Source organism: Vombatus ursinus, unplaced genomic scaffold (assembly GCF_900497805.2).
Source record: "Vombatus ursinus unplaced genomic scaffold, bare-nosed wombat genome assembly UNPS02014830.1, whole genome shotgun sequence".
Lineage (NCBI taxonomy): Eukaryota > Metazoa > Chordata > Mammalia > Diprotodontia > Vombatidae > Vombatus > Vombatus ursinus.
The window spans coordinates 38,774,683-38,793,326 of NW_020954608.1; the positions used below are offsets into that span (position 1 = coordinate 38,774,683).

Below are 18,644 nucleotides of genomic sequence, written 5' to 3' on the forward strand. Positions count from 1 at the left end.
AAATGAATCTCAATAATAGTGTAGTCAGCTTGCCAAGTTTTATGGCGTTAAACCAGCTGCTTCTGTCAGGCAATGTTATTTCCTCCAAATTACTTTATGTATTCAAATCTTTTATGGCTGGCAATCTTGTTGAATTGTACAGACCTGCATGGAAAATTAGTGTGATTTTGTATAAAGAACAAGCAAGCCATAAAACAGAGAGATGTGTTCACCAAAGGTGTTTACCACTATTAGGAAGGAGGGGCTTCACCTAGATGGTGAGATACCCCAGATGCTCCTGTTTATGGAAGATATTTTGCTGATTGTTTCAAGGCTTAGAACACTGCAGACTACCTAAATGAAATTCATAACTAGTTAAAATAGCTTGACCTAACTGCCCATATGGGAAAAACCAAATGGATGATGAATTCCTATTGTTCAGACTATGATGCGTAATTGAATGGATAACCTCTAGAATTCATCTGGTAATGTGTGTGTTTGTGTGTATGTGTGTGTTTACACACATACATTCATGTATACACATATGTGAGTGGGACACATACTGTAGACAGATAATGAATGGAGAATTAAATAGAAATAATAGAGTAGCTGAATTGTATTTGAGAAATTGAACAGCATGTTTAATGACCTCAAGTTTCTCCCCAAAACAAAAACTCATCTTTTGAACTCTATTGTTCCTCTACAAATCATAGGATGCCAAAAAATCATAATTATGGGTCATTCAAAGGACAATGGAAATAGGCATGGTGGACATAATGAAGGCAGAATAGATCATTAAGTTGATTGATGACCCAAGAAGTAAGTGTGCCAGTCATAGAGTGAGAGTAAGAGATAATAAATGACTATCCTGTGTGTTTCACAGGATCCACATAATTTTAGCAAATCTAAAGAAAAGTCTTAGAACTTTAGGCAGATACCTGGTGGAAAGATGCATAAGAGGCATATGGGTTGTGAATTGGGCTGTTGGAGTGAGTACTCATATTGATGAGGTCACAAGTCCATCCAGTTAAGTAACAAAAATGTTCAAATAAACACGGAGAAGAGTAAGATTAGAAGTGAATATTGACAAGTAGTGTAGTAGAAGGATCCCAGTCTTAAATGAAACAGTTTTGAGTCCTAGCTCTGCCATTTCAACAGGTTCTATGGACTTGGATTTCAACTCATTGAGTGAGCTTATATATAAAATGAGAATGCCCATGAGGATCTGATGAGATGATATAAGTCTGGCACCATATAAATGCATGTTATGTTTATTCATCATGTCAGAATTACAAGTCCTTTTTCCTTGCCTTTTAGCTTCTTGAAGCAGAAACGATGCGACACATCTTCATGAACAACTACCATCTGTGCAATGAGATTAGTGAGAGAGTCGTGCAGCACTTTGTACACTGTATTGAGACACATGGTCGCCATGTAGAATACCTGAGGTTTTTGCAAACGATTGTAAAAGCAGATGGCAAATATGTAAAAAAATGCCAAGATATGGTAATGACAGAGGTATGTTCACCATTTATATTTAATCAGCTTCATACAATCTTTAATATGTGTTAATTCTGTTAACACAGAAAAACATTAAGTCTTATTGATATATAAAATAGGATTATCTCAAAATGACAAACACTTCATGATATGTATTTGTCATTAATCTAATGTAGGATAATATGGTTTGGATTGATTCCCTGTTTTCTATGAAACTGCTTATTCTTTATTCATTTAAAATTTTTGTATTGTAAAACATAGTAAAACTTTAGGAGGCCACATGAGACCAATGACAATCCAAACAGATCTCTTTTTTTTAAAAACAATTAATTAATTTACTTTTAGTTTTCAACATTCACTTCCATAAGATTTTGAGTTTTAAATTTTTACCCCCTCCCATTTTTGCCTTCCCCCCCACCTTTGGATGCCATACAATCTGATGTAGGCTCTACTTATACATTCATATTAAGCATATTTTCCCATTAGTCATAATGTAAAGAACAATTAGAACTCGTGGGAGGAACCACAAGAATGAATAAAACAAAACAACAAAGGAAAAGGAGAGCAAATAGTACGCTTCTATCTGCATTCAGGCTCCATATTTCTTTCTCTAGGTATGGATGGCAATTTCCATCATGAATCTTTTGAAGTTGTGTTAGATTCTTGCATTGCTGTGAAGAGCCAAGTCTATCAAAGTCAGTCATCCCATAATGTGGCTGTTACTGTCTACAGTGCTCTCCTAGTTCTGCTCAAACAGATTTCATTACTGTAGTTTTTTCATTGATGACAATAGAAAAACTATGATATGTTGAACTCTGGTTTTTCTCTAATGTTTCAAGCATAATAATTCTGCCCTTGGAAAAATAGTTTTTGTTTTGTCCTATTTGCAAAAACATAATTTTTAAAAATATGAATCAGGCGAATGAGATGCCATCAGCGATTTAATAGTTATATGCAGAATTTTTTCCTTCATGCTCTTCAAAAATTCTTGTTAAGATTCATTGTTAAACTGTAGCAAATGACAGTTATTCACTGAGTTTTATCCTTTTCATTATTACTGAAATTTTTTTTTTAACCTGTACTGGACACTGAGTCACATTGACCTTGTATCCAAGCAACATGCTAGGGCTGAGAAGTGAGATACTTTAATCAATAGTCAACTTTTTAAAAAATAATATTTTTTTCCCAGTTAACATGTAAAGACAATTTTTAACATTCATTTAAAAAAACTTTTGAGTTTCAAATTTCCTTTCTCCGTCCCTCCCCTCCTCTGTCGCTGCCTACAGTAAGCAAGTTGATATAAGTTGTACATGTTCAGTCATGCAAAACATATTACCATATTGGTCATGTTGTAAAAGAAGACACAGACCCAAAGGGGGAAAAGAAAAAAAAATACAGAAAGTGAAAAATAGTAAGCTTTGATCTGTATTCAGATGCGATCCGTTATTTCTCTGGAGGTGGATATCATTTTTCATCATGAGTCATTCACAGTTGATCATTGTACAATATTGCTGTTACTTTGCACAATGTTCTCCTGGTTCTGCTCATTTCATTTTGCACAAATTCATAGAAGTCTTTCTAGGTTTTTCTGGAATCATCCTGTTTATCATTTCTTATAGCACAGTAATATTCTGTTATAATCATATACCACACCTTGTTTAGCTGTTCCTCAATTGATAGGCATCCCCTCAATTTCCAACTCTTTGCCACTACAAAAAGAGCTGCTAATAAATATTTTTGTACAAATAGGTCCTTCCCTCTTTTTCTTTTTTAATCTCTTTGGGGTATAGACCTAGTAGTGGTATTGTGAGATATGCACGATTTGATAGCCTTTTGGGCATTTCAAATCACTCTCTAGAATGGTTGGATCAGTTCACAATTCTACCAATAGTGCATTAATGTCTCAATTTTCCCACATCCCTTCCAACATTTATCATTTTCTTTTTCTGTCATATTAGCCAATCTGATAGATGTGATGTGTTACCTCAGAATTGTTTTAATTTGCATTTCTCTAATCAATAGTGATTTAGAGCAATTTTTCATATGACTATAGAAAGCTCTGATTTTTTTCATCTGAGAACTGCCTATTCATATCCTTTGACTATTTATAAATTGGAGAATGACTTGTATTCTTATAAATTTGACTCAGTTCTCTATATATTTGAGAAATGAGGCCTTTATCAGAGACACACTATAAAAATTGTTTACCACCTTTCTGCTTTCCTTCTAAGAATCTTGCTTGCATTGGTTTTGTTTGTGCAAAACCTTCTAAATTTAATATAATCAAAATTGTCCATTTTACATCTAGTAATACTCTCTATCTCTTGTTTGGTCATAAATTCTCCATAGATTTGACAAATAAAAGTATTCCTTGTTCTCCTAATTTGCTTATGATATCACCCTTTATGTTAAATCATATACTTATTTTGGTATATTGTATAAAATGTTGGTCTACCTAGTTTCTGCCACACTGTTTTCCAGTTTTCCCAGAAGGTTTTGTCAAATAGTGAGTTTTTGTCCCAAAAGCTGGGGTCTTTGGGTTTATCAGACACTAGATTACTATGGTCATTTACTACTGAGTCTTGTGTACCTAATCTATTCCACTGATCCACCACTCTGTTTCCTAGACAGTATCAGATAGTTTTGATGATTACTGCTTTAGAATATAGTTTGAGATCTGGTATAGCTAGGCCTCTTTCCTTCACATTTTTTTTTCCATTAATTCTCTTGATATTCTTGACCTTTTCTTCCAGATGAATTTTATTATTTCTTCTAGCTCTAAAAATAATTTTTTGGTAGTTTGATTGGCATGGTGCTGAATAACTAAAGTAAATTAGGTAGAATTGTCATTTTTATTATTTTGGCTTGGCCTACCCATGAACAATTCATATTTTCCCAATTGCTTAGATCTGGCTTTATTTTTGTGAAAAGTGTTTTGTAATTGTGTTCATATAGTTACTGGGTTTGTCTTGGCAGGTAGACTTTCAAGTATTTTATATTGTCTCCAGTAATTTTAGATGGAGTTTCTTTTTTTACTCTTGCTGCTGGGCTTTGTTGGTAGTATATAGAAATGCTGATGATTTATGTGGGTTTATTTTATATCCTGCAACTTTGTTAAAGTTATTAATTATTTCAATTAGTTTTTTAGTTGATTCTTTAGGACTCTCTAAGTATACCATCATATCATCTGCAAAGAGTGATTGTTTTGTTTCTTCTTTGCATGTTCCAATACCTTCAATTTCTTTTTCTTCTCTTATTGCTAAAGCTAACGTTTCCAGTACCATATTGAACAACAGTGGTGATAATAGACATCCTTGTTTCACCCTGATCTTATTGGAAATACTTCTAGCCTATCCCCATTATATATAATGTTTGCTGATGGTTTTTGATATCATTTTATGGAAGACTCCACTTATTTCAATGCTCTCTAGTGTTTTTAATAGGAATAGGTGTTGTATTTGGTCAAAAGCTTTTTCTGCATCTATTGAGATAATCATATGACTTCTGTTAGTTTTATTGCTGATATGATCAATTATGCTGATGGTTTTCCTAATATTGAACCAGCCCTGCATTCCTGGTATAAATCCTACCTGATCATAGTGTATTATCCTTGAGATAAGTTGTTATAATCTCTTTGCTAGTATTTTATTTAAAACTTTTGCATCTATATTCATTAGGGAGATTGGTCTATTATTTTCTTACTCTGTTTTGACTCTTCCTGTTTTAGATATCAGCACCATATTTGTATCATAAAAATAATTCGGTAGGAAACCTACTATATCTATTGTCCCAAATAGTTTATATAATATTGGAATCAGTTGTGCTTTAAATGTTTGATAGAATTCACTTGTAAATCCATCTAGCCCTGGAGATTTTTTCCTAAGGAGTTCATCAATGGCTTGTTCAATTTCTTTTTCTAAGGTGGGGTTATTTAAGTTTTTTATTTCCTCTTCTGTTAATCTGGGCAATTCATATTTTTGTAAATATTCATATAGCTTACTTAATAGCTGTGTGACCCTGGGCAAGTCACTTAACCCTGATTGCCTCACCAAAAAAAATATATATATGTGTATATATATATATATATATATATGTATATATTCAGTCATTTCACTTAGATAGTCAGATTTATTGGCCAAAATAGCTTCTTTATTGCTTTAATTTCCTCTTCATTGGTGGTGAATTCACCCTTTTCATTTATAATCCTGTTAATTTGCTTTTCTTCTTAATTTTTAAAAAATAAATTAACCAATGATTTGTTTATTTTTTTCATAAAATCAGCTCATAGTTTTATTTATTAGTTCAATGGTTTTCTTACTTTCAGTTTTATTAATCTCTCATTTGATTCTCAGGATTTCCAATTTGGTGTTTAATTGAGGATTTTTAATTTGTTCTTTTTCTAGTTTTTTTTTAATTGCATGCCCAATTCATTGATCTGTTCTTTCTCTATTTTATTGATGTAAGCATTTAGCAATATACAATTTCCTTAAATACTGCTTTGGTCACATCCTATAAATTTTGGTATGTTGTCTCATTGTTGTCATTTTCTCCAGTGAAATTATTTATTATTTCTCTGATTTGTTCTTTGTCCCATTCATTCTTTAGGATTAAATTATTTAGTTTCCAATTAATTTTTAATCTATCTTTTCACAGAACTTTGTTAAATGTAATTTTTATTGCATCATAAGCTGAAAAGGATACCTCAGATACTTCCTGGCAGTGTTATCTTTCACAAGTTATTTAATTTCCCTGTGACTTATTTTTCTCATGCAAAACGAAGATGATAGACTCATTGGCCACTAAGGTCCCTTCCAGTTCTAAATTCATGATCCTGTTATCCAGTGTTCTGTAATTTTTCCCAGATACTTAAGTCTAGTTCACTGACTTGCACTTGAAAAAAAAATTGGGGAGAAATACAAATGAAAACAACTCTCTGGTTTTACCTCATGCCCTACGAATAAGCAGAAATGACAAAAAATGACAACAATCAACTCAAAGTTGGAGTAGGAATTGGAAGACAGACACATGGAAACATTGTTGGTGGAGCTGTGAAATGATCCAAATGTTTTGAAAAGCAAATTGGAATTATGCAAATAAAAGGCCTAACATATCCATGCCTTTTGAACCAGAGACTCCATTACTGGACTTATACCACAAAGGAATTTATGTTTACAATAATATTTACAATAATCTTTATAGCAGCACTTTTTGTAATAGCCAAGAGTTACATACAAAATAGATGTCCATCAATTGGGGAATGGCTAAACAATTTGTGGTACATGAAAGTAATGGAATATTACTGTGTTGTAAGAAATGTTTGTAATGAATACAGAGAAGTATGAAATGATCTATGCAAACTGATGCAAATTGAAGTAAGCAGAGCCAATAAAACAGTATATACAGTAAGTACAACAATTTAAATGAAAAGAACCATGACATACCAACGAATTAAAAGTAAATGTAACAAAATTATAAATTTCAAATGGGAGTCAAATGAAGAGATGAGAATATACCCTCATCCTATCACTTTGGGGAGGTGGGAGGTCCACAGGAATTATACATTACACATGTTTTCATACTTTCCCAATGTATCAATCAGTTGTGCCAACTCCTCTCTACTCCCTAATCTGTGTGCCAGTTTGAAGGAATTTGCATCATTTTGCATGTGAATGACATTTATGCAACATTTGTCTTTATCTTTGTTTACTTAATTCGTTAAAATTTATGTAATGTTGCCTATGTTTGCTACAGTCTTGTATACTTCAGAGAAGATCAAATCTTTAAAAAATCTTTTTATTTCAGCTAATAAATGGAGGAGAAGATGTGCTGATATTTTATAATGATAGAGCATCGTTTCCTATCCTTCTACAAATGATGTGTTCTGAGAGAGACCGAGGAGATGACAGTGGACCTTTAGCCTACCATGTAACACTTGTGGAATTATTGGCAGCATGTACTGAGGGAAAAAATGTATATACCGAAATCAAGTGCAATTCTCTTTTGCCCCTGGATGATATAGTGAGAGTGGTAGCCCATGATGACTGCATTCCTGAGGTAAGCCTTAGAAAGCTGAAGAATTATTATGAATAAAAAAAATGACACTTTTAGAACTATGGTAGTATTTGCAGAAGAATAAAATCACCCAGGATATTGGTTCTTACTATACTGTGCTTTTTCTTCAGTGACATAATTAAAGAAATCATTGAGAGCTTTCAAAAACAGTTTGCTTTTCAGTAAAAAGTTAGTGAGTGTAATAGTGACTGTACTTTTAAACACTATACTATTAAGTCAATTTCTTGAAATCTGAGGATTACTTAGTACAACATGGGAAGACATTCTGTACTTGTTAAACCTTTAATTTTTTTTGTAAAATTAAAATACTGCTTTGAGAAACACAAAATAGATGCTCTTATGTGCATTTCATTTTTTTTTTTGCATCATATAAAATAGCTATTACTTATGTAGTGGCACCTGAGTTTAGAAATAATAGAGAATTTTAAACTGTATAAATAGGTCCAAAAATTACCAAAAATAGACTGAGTTTATGCTACTTGGAGTATTTGTATCTTTGTTCAAATATAGGGGTTATATAATTTCATCATTAAGGGATGTATGTTAGAAAAGCTATAATTTAAATCATTGAGGGTACTCCCTCTATTAGTAGAGATCTTTACTATTCCATTCATTTGTGTAGAGTTTTGAGTTACTGTGGACAAAAAAAAAATTCATCACTTCATCACCAATCATGTGGTAATTAGAAAGGATACGTAGGTTTTTTTGTGAAATCAACTTTTAAATTTTGGCTATTTTATTCTTTTTTGAGATAATACTGATTAGAATATTTTCTATACTTTTAAGGCTTAGCACAATTCCTATCTCTTCCATAAAATTCTAGTCCCATTTAATATTCTCTGAAATATAACAAATATAGTCTATATCACATAATTTAGAATATCATTATAGACTGTTAGATATATTTTTCTAATTTTGTAATAGTCATCTTCCCAACAAGGTAATAAGCTCACATCATTTGTCATTTTTGCATTTCCTCAGAGTGCCAAGCACAGTGCTGGCCCCATTATAACCACATAATATTTTTCTCCACTGGTTGTTCATGAGATTAAAAAGAAGGAAAAAGAATGAAAGTTAGGAGTAGCTGGGAAAGTTAGTGAGAATTTCAAGAAGGTTCTGTTTGTTACCCACCTCTCCCAATGTCGATTAGACTAGTGATTGGAACCAGAGATGAGAAAGTTATCACCATGGGAAAAGGGAAAAAGAAGGAAATTTCCTTTTTAACCTGTAGGTAGACCATAATTTTCTTTTCTTTTTCTTTTCTTTTTTTCTTTTTTTTTTGCTTTTTGACTTTTTGGTGAGGCAGTCGGGGTTAAGTGACTTGCCCATGGTCACACAGCTAGTAAGTGTCAAGTGTCTGAGGTCAGATTTGAACTCAGGTCCTCCTGACTCCAAGGCCGAAGCTCTATCCACTGTGCCACCTGTTAAGTGACTTGCCCAAGGGTCACACAGCTAGTAAGTGTCAAGTGTCTGAGGTCAGATTTGAACTCAGGTCCTCCTGACTCCAAGGCCGAAGATCTATCCACTGTGCCACCTGACTGCCCCTAGACCATAATTTTCTAAGGGAAATTTATACTACATGAGTATTTTATAGTAATCATTCTTTGCATTTAAACATTCTCTTCCCAAATATAAGTTCCTTGAACTTCCATCTCTGACATTTTTATATTTTTCATTGCTTGGAATACAATTCCAAGTACATAGCAGTTACTCAATAAATACTTACTGGTTAACAGCATGTCATAGCAGAATCACACAACATGGTAGAGAATCAGTAAAACCTAAGTTCAAATCTTGCTTCTGTCACTTGGTAACTGTATGAGCTTGGTAAATCACAACTTCCCTCAGCTTCAGGTTTTTTTTTTGTAGCTTCAGTTTTTTTTAATCCATAAAAATGAAGGTAATAATTGCACCTAGCCCCTATAGTTGTATCAAATGAGATAACATGGAAAGTGCTTTATAAACCTTCAAGTGCTATGTACATATATATATATGTATATATATTCACCATTATTACACCACACGAAATATACTTTGTTTTATGGCACTGATATATTCCTAAAAATATGGAATAATTAGTTGTTACAAAACTATTTATATGTTTTCTTAGCATTTTATTTTCAGTACCCTACAATTTTGATCTGACTGTGATGATAGAGCAAGTAGCCAATGACTTTATTATGTATTCACCAAAGCTGCTTAAGTGCTGGATTAGTGTCATTAATCAGAAGATTTCCAAAGTGTGTATTGAAATAATTTCCTTTTAAAAATATTGCTGAACACAGAGCAATTCTGTGATCAATTGGTAAGGTAAGGAGAACAAGCCCTGCCCACCCCTCCAATAACTACTAAAGTCACCTGCCTTACTTGCCAGATAGAGAGATACAGCAAATAAGGACACGCTAATTTAGAATAAAGTCATGCCATTTTTTATAATATTAGAATAAACTCAAGTCATTTTCAGAGAAGGATTAATGGAAGATTATAAGCAATTCAATTATAACACATTAAAAAATAAGGAACTATGAATAAAAATTGTAAAAAAGTATAAATGAATGAAAGTAAAAAAGAAATGAATGAATGATAAGGAAGATGGACTAGTCAAGTGGTAAGAGTGAGAGATAAGCCGTGGATAGCCTGGGGGTTCCATTGTTACACTCCTAATATCAGGAGAGAGAGCTAGGAAATAATCCAGCACGTTGAGTGGATCTCTTAAGATATGGGCAAGATTTACAGAAGATTGGGCAGGTATAGCCAGGTTGTGATTTGGACTTTTAAAAGAAATGTCTACATCTATGAGACTAAAAATTGATTTAGGTATTTTAATACATTACTGATATGGTGAATATGTGGTAAGCAAATTACCATCTTATATAATATCTGTGACATAAAATTAAATTTCCCCAATTTTGGTAGTTCAAAAAGTGACTCTCTTGCTTGCCTCCAAGTAACCTTGTGTAGGAATGAACTTGAAAGTATCTGTTTGTTAGATTCCTGGAAAAAGTATCCTGCTGACTCTGTTAGTCATGCAGTAGGTTACTTGGTGAGCCAGAATAGCCAGAAGATGGTCATGCAGCTTAAAAAGTACATGTGGAAAAAAAAAGTATATTAATTTCAGTAGCCCTATCCTCTCTAGAGAAGAGATTTTGTTTCTTAACTCTCTTGCTTAGGTACCTTGAATATTATAGCATTGTCACTACGAATTTGGGCCTGAGGGCATGAACACTATCTCATATTCCCTCTGGACTTGAGAAATGTTGAAAGTACTTTGAGACCCATGCCTCTGATGCCTTTTGACAACTAACTTAAATGTATTTGTCACAGCATTTTTTACCTTTTCAAATAATAAAAACAAACCCTTATCCTCAAAATGTGTTTCTCCTGAAAAACAATTATTGAAATATGTTTGAATGGTAATTAAAGAACATTGAATTGCCCTTTTGTTAAATTATTTTGTTGACTGTGAGTAGGAAAAGGATAACTTTTGTGTGTATTTGATATTTCTGCAGGTTAAGATCGCATATGTGAATTTTGTTAATCATTGTTACGTGGATACTGAAGTAGAAATGAAAGAAATCTATACTAGTAACCATATTTGGAAATTATTTGAGAATTTTCTTGTTGATATGGCAAGGGTAAGTATTCTGACAGACTTTTGAAATCTAATTAAGATAATTGAACTGGCAATAGAATTTGCACTAACTTTAAAAAGCTTTAACATTTAATTATGCTTCACTAAGAACAAGTGGAAGTGTTTAATAATAGCTGTGGTTATTTTTTATCCTTTCATAATTTAGAAATGTGTCTATAAAACATTAAGCTTCTGAATTAAAAATGACAAGTGTAATCAATTCTATTTGTAAGAATAAAAAAAAACTACAGCAAATTATCTGGTTAATTATCTACATTTCCCATTTCTCATGTGGATGTCTGATATTTTTATACATAGCTATTGATCTGGTCGTTTTAAGTAGGTTGAAGGAAAGGTCCAATGGAAAGAACCTTTTTCTAGTTTAGATTACTGATTTTCATTTAGTGTATATTTAGGAATAGGGACTGGACCTGTAATTTCATTGATAAAGAGAAATTAATGGATGAAGAAACTCCTTATAATAGTGCAGATTGACACTTTCTCCCTTTCTTGTCTCTCTTTTACCCTCTTCAGTTTCTCCATATGTCTTTTTAAAATTCCATAGTTAAGACTACATCTGATCAACACAAAATATAATGGAAAGATTACTCCTTAGCATTTTCAGGTCATAAGTCCCCAAACTATCTTGACTTGGTTTTAGATATCTTTTTCTTATCCTTTCTTCAGTGTGCTGCTCCTTTGTGTATAAAGTTCTAGCTCAATTAGGCCACTGTACCAACCTTCCTCTACCGATTGTGTGAAGGTTTGAACAGAAAGAATGTGGAATTGGGTTAATTATCTAAAGCTTATTACTTTTAGGTTTATTCCCTGAAGCTTTTCTCAGAACTTTGGCTGGATAACCATCAGATAACCAACTTCATATCACAAATATCTTAATAATAGCTAGAATTTATGTAACATTTTAAGGTTTGCAAACTGATTTTCAATGATTATCTTATTTTATCCTCACAACCACTTTGTGAAGTAGGTGCAAACATTATCACCATTTTGCAGATGAGGAAACTGAGGCAGGGCAGAGGTTAAGTGACTTTTCCAGGGTTATACAACTATTAAGTTTCTGAGGCGGGTTTGAATTAAAGTCTTTCTGAGTACAGGTTCAATGTTTTACCTACTGTATGATCTCGTTGCCTATCTTACTACTGTAGTCCAAAGACAAAGTTAAAGATTATTCAAATGAAATTCTTTAATTTGTTACTTTGTAAAATGGATATAATCTTTGCTGTGAATACATAGGAAACCTTTTGAAGTTAGGCACATTACTATTCCAATTTTTTTGTTTCATGAGGCCCAAAGTCATCCCATTACTTTTGTACAGTTGCATATGTTACGTTTGTGCCTGTGGATAAACCATTCCATTCCCAGTTGATATCATCAAAAACCTGGATCTCTGGCAATTATGAAGCAAATTTGAACTCAGAAAAATTCTCCAGTGTCCTTAATGATTTTTCATAATAACATGACTTACTGTGTCATGTCATTAATGACATCTTATCTTTCCTATTAAGGAATGGTATCAGTGATTCATGTCTTGCTTATCCTCACAGTTCCTTTGACAGCTCAGCTCTTGTGACTTTCACCTTCACTATATTTTAACCATCTGAGAGGCTTTTTGCACTGAAGGCTTCATCATCACTTGGTGGTTTTTTGCCATTCCACCTCTAATATTGTGAACTTTTGAATTCTTCTCTCACAATATAATCTACTGTTCTCCCACTTCTCCCATTTCATTCAGCTTTGAACTTTACAACTCTTCTATCACTTTTGGCATATTTTTTAGCCTCTTACTTTATTGAACAGATTGAAGATCCCTCCTTGAACTTTCTCATTACCTTCTTCTACTTTATTAAATTTAATCTTTGCAAAACCTGTCCTTTATCATAGCTTCTCTTGTTCTATTCATGATACCACCAGCTATCCTTGATCTTGTTCTCAATCATTAAAAAAAAATTGAATTGCATTTTAAAAAATGAAAGTACACTTCCTTTCCCACAGCCTTTCCTATCCCCTACACTGAAAAAGCAAGGAAAACCCATGTTATAAATATATATAGTCAAAGCAAAACAAATTCCTAATTTCAAGTGCAGTGCTCTATCCATTGTGCCACCTAGCTGCCCCTATCAAAGGGTATAAAAAATTTAATAGATTTTTGGGGATAATTCCAAATTGCTTCTCTCATTCTATCTTTTTTGACAACTGTCTATTGCCCATTCTACCTTGTGCTGATTCTGTACTTTTTCTTGTCTTCATGTCCAGAATCTCTGTTGAAGACCTTCTCTTCAGGAATTAGCTTAGATACTGTCTCCTTCATGAAATCTTTTACTTTCCCTCCTTCCCCCCGGGGAGGATGTCTCCTTCTTCAGTTTTCTCATAGAAATTTGCCTGGACTTTTTTCTTGAACTTATTACATCTTCCCTTGTATCATACTTATTTGTGTGCACTATAACTCACTGTTAAATTTGAGTAGTGTTGTTTTTCATATTTTTCTCAGTGCCTATCACACTGAGGTTTGCAGAATTTAATTAAATCTCAATAATGGCATCCTATCTAGATTTTTACCATTATCTGTAGTTTTGTTATTAGCATGTGAGCTCCAGTTTTATTCAGTCTATTTTACGTAATTATGAACTAGGTTCTAAGTGTCCTGTGTAATATTGACTCACATTTTTATAAAGTAAAATGAATAGAAATAGACCAAATATGTAGCCCCAAAACACTCTGTTGCCTTCATATAGGTGTTTCTACTTAACTAGCAACAAACATCATAAAAGACCCTTGAGGCAAAAATATAGAGCTGATACATCCTAATGACTGTGCTCTTGAATATTGCAAGAAGACATTAAACAGATTACAGAGTGATTTGCAGAGTGAGCACAGTGTTAGGAATTGAAGATAAATTTTAAAAAGATCAAGGTCACATGTAAGTCTCTAGGACATATAACTAAAGATTTTCCTTGGCATCTTCCATTTGATATTTGCCACTGATTCTTTCAAATTAGCATCCTTTATTCAATATTGTGCTAGTAAATATTAAAGGAATCTTGATTTTAGCTATTTTGATAAATTAGAAGTTTAATTATTGTTTAACTTAACAAAATATATTGTCTAAGGTCTTTCATTTATGAAATTTTGAGGATAAAGCAGGGTTCCAAGTGAACCTACCATTGATAGAGTTTGGAAAGTAAGAAATTAATGGAGTTTGAGGGGTAACATGAGGGTTTCCACTTCTTCCCTTCTGTGGCAGAGAAAGAAAAGCAATCTGAATTTATTGTAACGTCTTCTCAGTGTTTGGCTTTAACCGGAATCTGTCGAAGAGTACTCTTGAAGAGTACAACTCAAATTTTCAGATACGTATTAATGAATAAGCAGGTTTAAATAAGTGACATTTAGCCTTATATGAAGGTTTTTACTTTGTATATAAAGAACCCCTTACCTTGGAAAACTGGAAGATAGATATGTTCATTAACATGGCTTAAATTCTTTAGAAAGTTGAAAGCCTACCGAATTGTATTAGTCACTCCCTCTACAAATGCAGATCATCATCATCTCTAAAACAGAGTTACAGAAAGTTACCCAGAGCACTGAGAGATTAAGCAACTTGCTTATGGGCACACAACCACTGTGTCAGAGCAAGGACTTAAACCAAGTCTTCCTGGATCTAAGGCAGCCAGGCCCTGTGCCATGCCATGGCCAAACATTGAGATGACATTACAATAAATTCAGATTGCTTTTCTTTCTCTGCCACAGAAGGGAAGAAGTGGAAACCCTCATGTTACCCCTCAAACTCCATTAATTTCTTACTTTCCAAACTCTATCAATGGTAGGTTCACTTGGAACACTGCTTTATCCTCAAAATTTCATAAATGAAAGACCTCAGACAATATGTTTTGTTAAGTTAAACAATAATTGCATGGCCTGGGAGTAACATCATATGCCTAGTCTCGCAGCAATGAAGTAATGCTCAAATGTCACAACCCATCAATGAGTGAGTTAAATGTTACTGTAAGATGCATTGATTTCACAAAAGTTGTGGAATACTAGGACAATCAATTAGTAAGCTGTAGTGAATTGCAGCAATCAGAAGAGATGTTCATTATTTTGAAAAAAAGATGTATGCCATTTACCTTTCTTTGTATTCCTACTTCTTAACATAATGACTGGCATATAGCAGGTCCTTATTATATGCTTGTTGTTGACTTGACATTGTATGAGCTAAAAATATCCATGAACATCAGAATTGAGGGATTCTACTGGACTCTAGTGGTAGTGGTTATCTAGTTCAGTCTTCCACCCACTGCAGGAACCATTTCCTGAAACATATTTTCAGATTTCTACTTAAATACCTTCTGTGACAGAGAACTTACAACCTCTAGCCTGAGTCTATTTTATTATTAGATACTTTTGAATTTTTAAAGACAGTCATCATGCCTTCCCTTAGTCTTTACTTGTTCAAGCTAAATATCAGTTCCTTCAAGTGTTTCTTAAATCAGCATGACCTCCAGACCCCTCACAATTTTAGTTTGTCTCTCCTAGATACTTCAGTTTATTGTTTTCTCATAAAATGCAGCATCCAGAATTAAGCCCAGAATTTTGTCAGTACCAAATAAATTGTATGTATGAATAAAATTCAGACAGCTAGGTGAAGCAGTGAATAGAGCACCAGGCCTGGAGTCTGGAAGACCTGAGTACAAATTCAGCCTCAGACACTTACTAGCTATGTGACCCTGGCCAAGAAGTCACTTAACCATGTTTGCCTCAGTTTCCTCATCATAAAATGAGCTGGAAAAGGAAATGAGAAACCCCGTTCCAGTGTACTTGCCAAGAAAACCCCAAATAGGGTCATGAAGAATCGGACAAAACTGAAATGACTGAACAACAACAACAATGAGCAAAATTCAGGATGCTGTTCCTGCTAGAAGAGAAAGTGAGAAGGCATGAAGAAAACCTCTATACTTTCTACGTTAATGGGGGAATGACATTTTCCTTGAAATGTACTCCAATAGAAAAACAAAATATAAAAATCGTCTGAAGAGATAGAGGAGAATTCTTACCATTGTTGCAGGGTAAAAGAATGTCACAGAAAGAAAAGGAAGGAAGGACTACTAAACCCTTGGGATTATGTGAGAGCTATGAGACTCTTCCCATAGATGTGAAAGAAGTAGCCTCATGTTCCACAGAATGAAGCTGAGAATTCACATTTGCCACACGATTGAAGGAATGAATGAATCAAAAGCATTTATTAAGCACTTACTAATAAGGATTTATACCTCCTGTGCTAAATGCTACAGATATAAATAGATAAGTTGAGACAGTCTCTACCCTTACTGAGGTCAAAATCTTAACTGATAGAAACAACATCCAAAAGAAAGTTGATCTGTAGGGCAGATTTGGCCCTAAGGAATGGCAAAAGTGCAGGATTCCTTGGGTTGGATCAGGTGACAGTGCCAAGGGTCTAAAGGACAGATAGGCAGGGTATATGGAAGGGCCTGGATTCTTGACCAGGAGGAAAAAGAGTGATTTTCAGCTCATTTAAGGCATGTGAGTAGTCCAGCAGCAAAGATGGGTTCTGGAACGCCATCTTGTAGGGACATTTGAAGGGACAATGTGGTCATAGTATACTGGGATTATTGCCTTTCACAATATAGACTATTTTTCTTTCCTTTGGTGTTTTTTTTTTGCAAAGGCTAAATAATTTTTTATTTAATATTTTATTTTTTCCCCAGTTACATATAAAAACAATTTTTAACGTTTGTTTTTAAAAATTTTGTGTTCCAAATTTTCTCCTTCCCTCTCCAATTGAGAAGGCAAGGCAAGCAATTTGATGTATGTTATGCATGTGCAGTCATGCAAAATATATTTCCATACTAGACTATAGACTATTTTAAAAGTAACTTAAGTTGTTTTTAGAATTTTTAATGGCCACATGATTGTTGGCTCATATCAAATTTGCAGTCAAGCCTTATATTTTAACTCAGTATGAGTCAAGTCATGAAAGTCACCAGTCTTAGACTGTTTTGAGAGTGAGGCCTCATATATAGCATGACAGAAGTGATAGTCTTACTGTACTCTGCTCCAGTCAAACTGTATCTGGAGAATTGTGTTCAGTTCTTTGTATGCCATTTTAGGAAGCTAGTCAGTCAACAAGTATTTAAGTGCTTATTATGTATCTGGCACTCTGTGTCCTAGGAATTAAAGAAAAGTAAATGTTCTTGACCTCCAGAAGCTTGTATTCTAAATGGGGAGACAACATGTAAATAAAGAGTTACATGCAAGATACCTACAGAGTACATGGATAGATAGTGATGATCTGTAGAATATGTTTTTGCTGTAGGAAGATCATTGAAGGAATTGGGCATGCTTAGACTGGAGAAGGGAAGACTTTGGGGAAGAGGGTGGTAGCTGTCATCAAAAGGCTGTTATGTATGAGATGGCTGTTCCTCATACCTCTAGTGGGAAAAAGTAGGACTAAAGGTGGAAGTCGTAAAAAGGAATATTAGACTTTCTGTAAAGACACTTTCTAAAGAATGAGAGCTTTTCCAAAGTGAAATGGGCTGCCTTAGAAGATCATAGGTTTTCTTTTACTTCAGAGTCTGAATGGACACTGTTAAGTGTGGTAGAGCAGATTTGCATTCAGGGAGATGTCATTTCTGCATGCCTCTGAGATCCGTTCTTGCTCTGAGATATTGTGAAGGCCCAAAGATTTTTTTTTCGCATGAATTGTTTGCAACTCAGCACCCCAACTCCCATTTAGTATTTGTGTACTAAGCTCTTATTTCTATTAAGTTTCATCATCTTGATTTTAGCCCAGTGTTTCAGCCTATCAAGATATCTTTGAATCTCCATTTTATTACATAGAATATTTATCTCTTCCAGCTTTGGGCCTTTAGTAATTGATAAAAATGTTGAACAGGACAGAGCCAAGGACTGAATCTTCTGGCACTCTACTTTGCACAGAGCTATTAATCAACACTGTGGTTCTAGTTGTTCAATCAGCAGAGCTGTAAATAGCTAATAGTCCTTGCAAACAGTGGAGCGCTGTATAGCCATATACATGAGAAGGATCTCAATATGTAGTAAATGTAAAAAGGACTTTGGGTCTTTTCAATGACAATACCTCATGGATAAAACACTATCAATAACAACGTCTTTAGACTTGAAGAACTTATCTGTCTCTGGTTCTTTTTCTACACAAAACACTCATAAATGTCTATATTGTATACATATTGTCTATGTGTGTTGATGTTGTATATTTATTTGTATGCAAATCATAGATCCATATAATTTTAGAACTGGAAGACAACACCTAGTCCAGGATTCTCATATCATAGGTGTGGCAACTAACGCTCCAAGAGGGATCATGCAGCTAGTTACAGCTAGCATTAACATAGTGCTTTAAGATAAGTGAAGTATTTTATAAACGTCTAATTTTATTCTCACCACCACC

The 18,644-nt window shown here is 33.8% G+C and overlaps 1 protein-coding gene across 1 annotated transcript in view; it reads left to right on the forward strand.

The window, feature by feature from the left end:
- ITPR2 (inositol 1,4,5-trisphosphate receptor type 2) overlaps nucleotides 1-18,644 on the forward strand; it is a 507,541-nt gene that overhangs the window by 253,165 nt on the left and 235,732 nt on the right. The window contains exons 30-32 of the mRNA XM_027838537.1: nucleotides 1,297-1,497; nucleotides 7,282-7,533; nucleotides 11,061-11,186. Coding sequence (XP_027694338.1) covers nucleotides 1,297-1,497; nucleotides 7,282-7,533; nucleotides 11,061-11,186 — 579 coding nt within the window. The remainder of the gene's footprint in view (nucleotides 1-1,296; nucleotides 1,498-7,281; nucleotides 7,534-11,060; nucleotides 11,187-18,644) is intronic.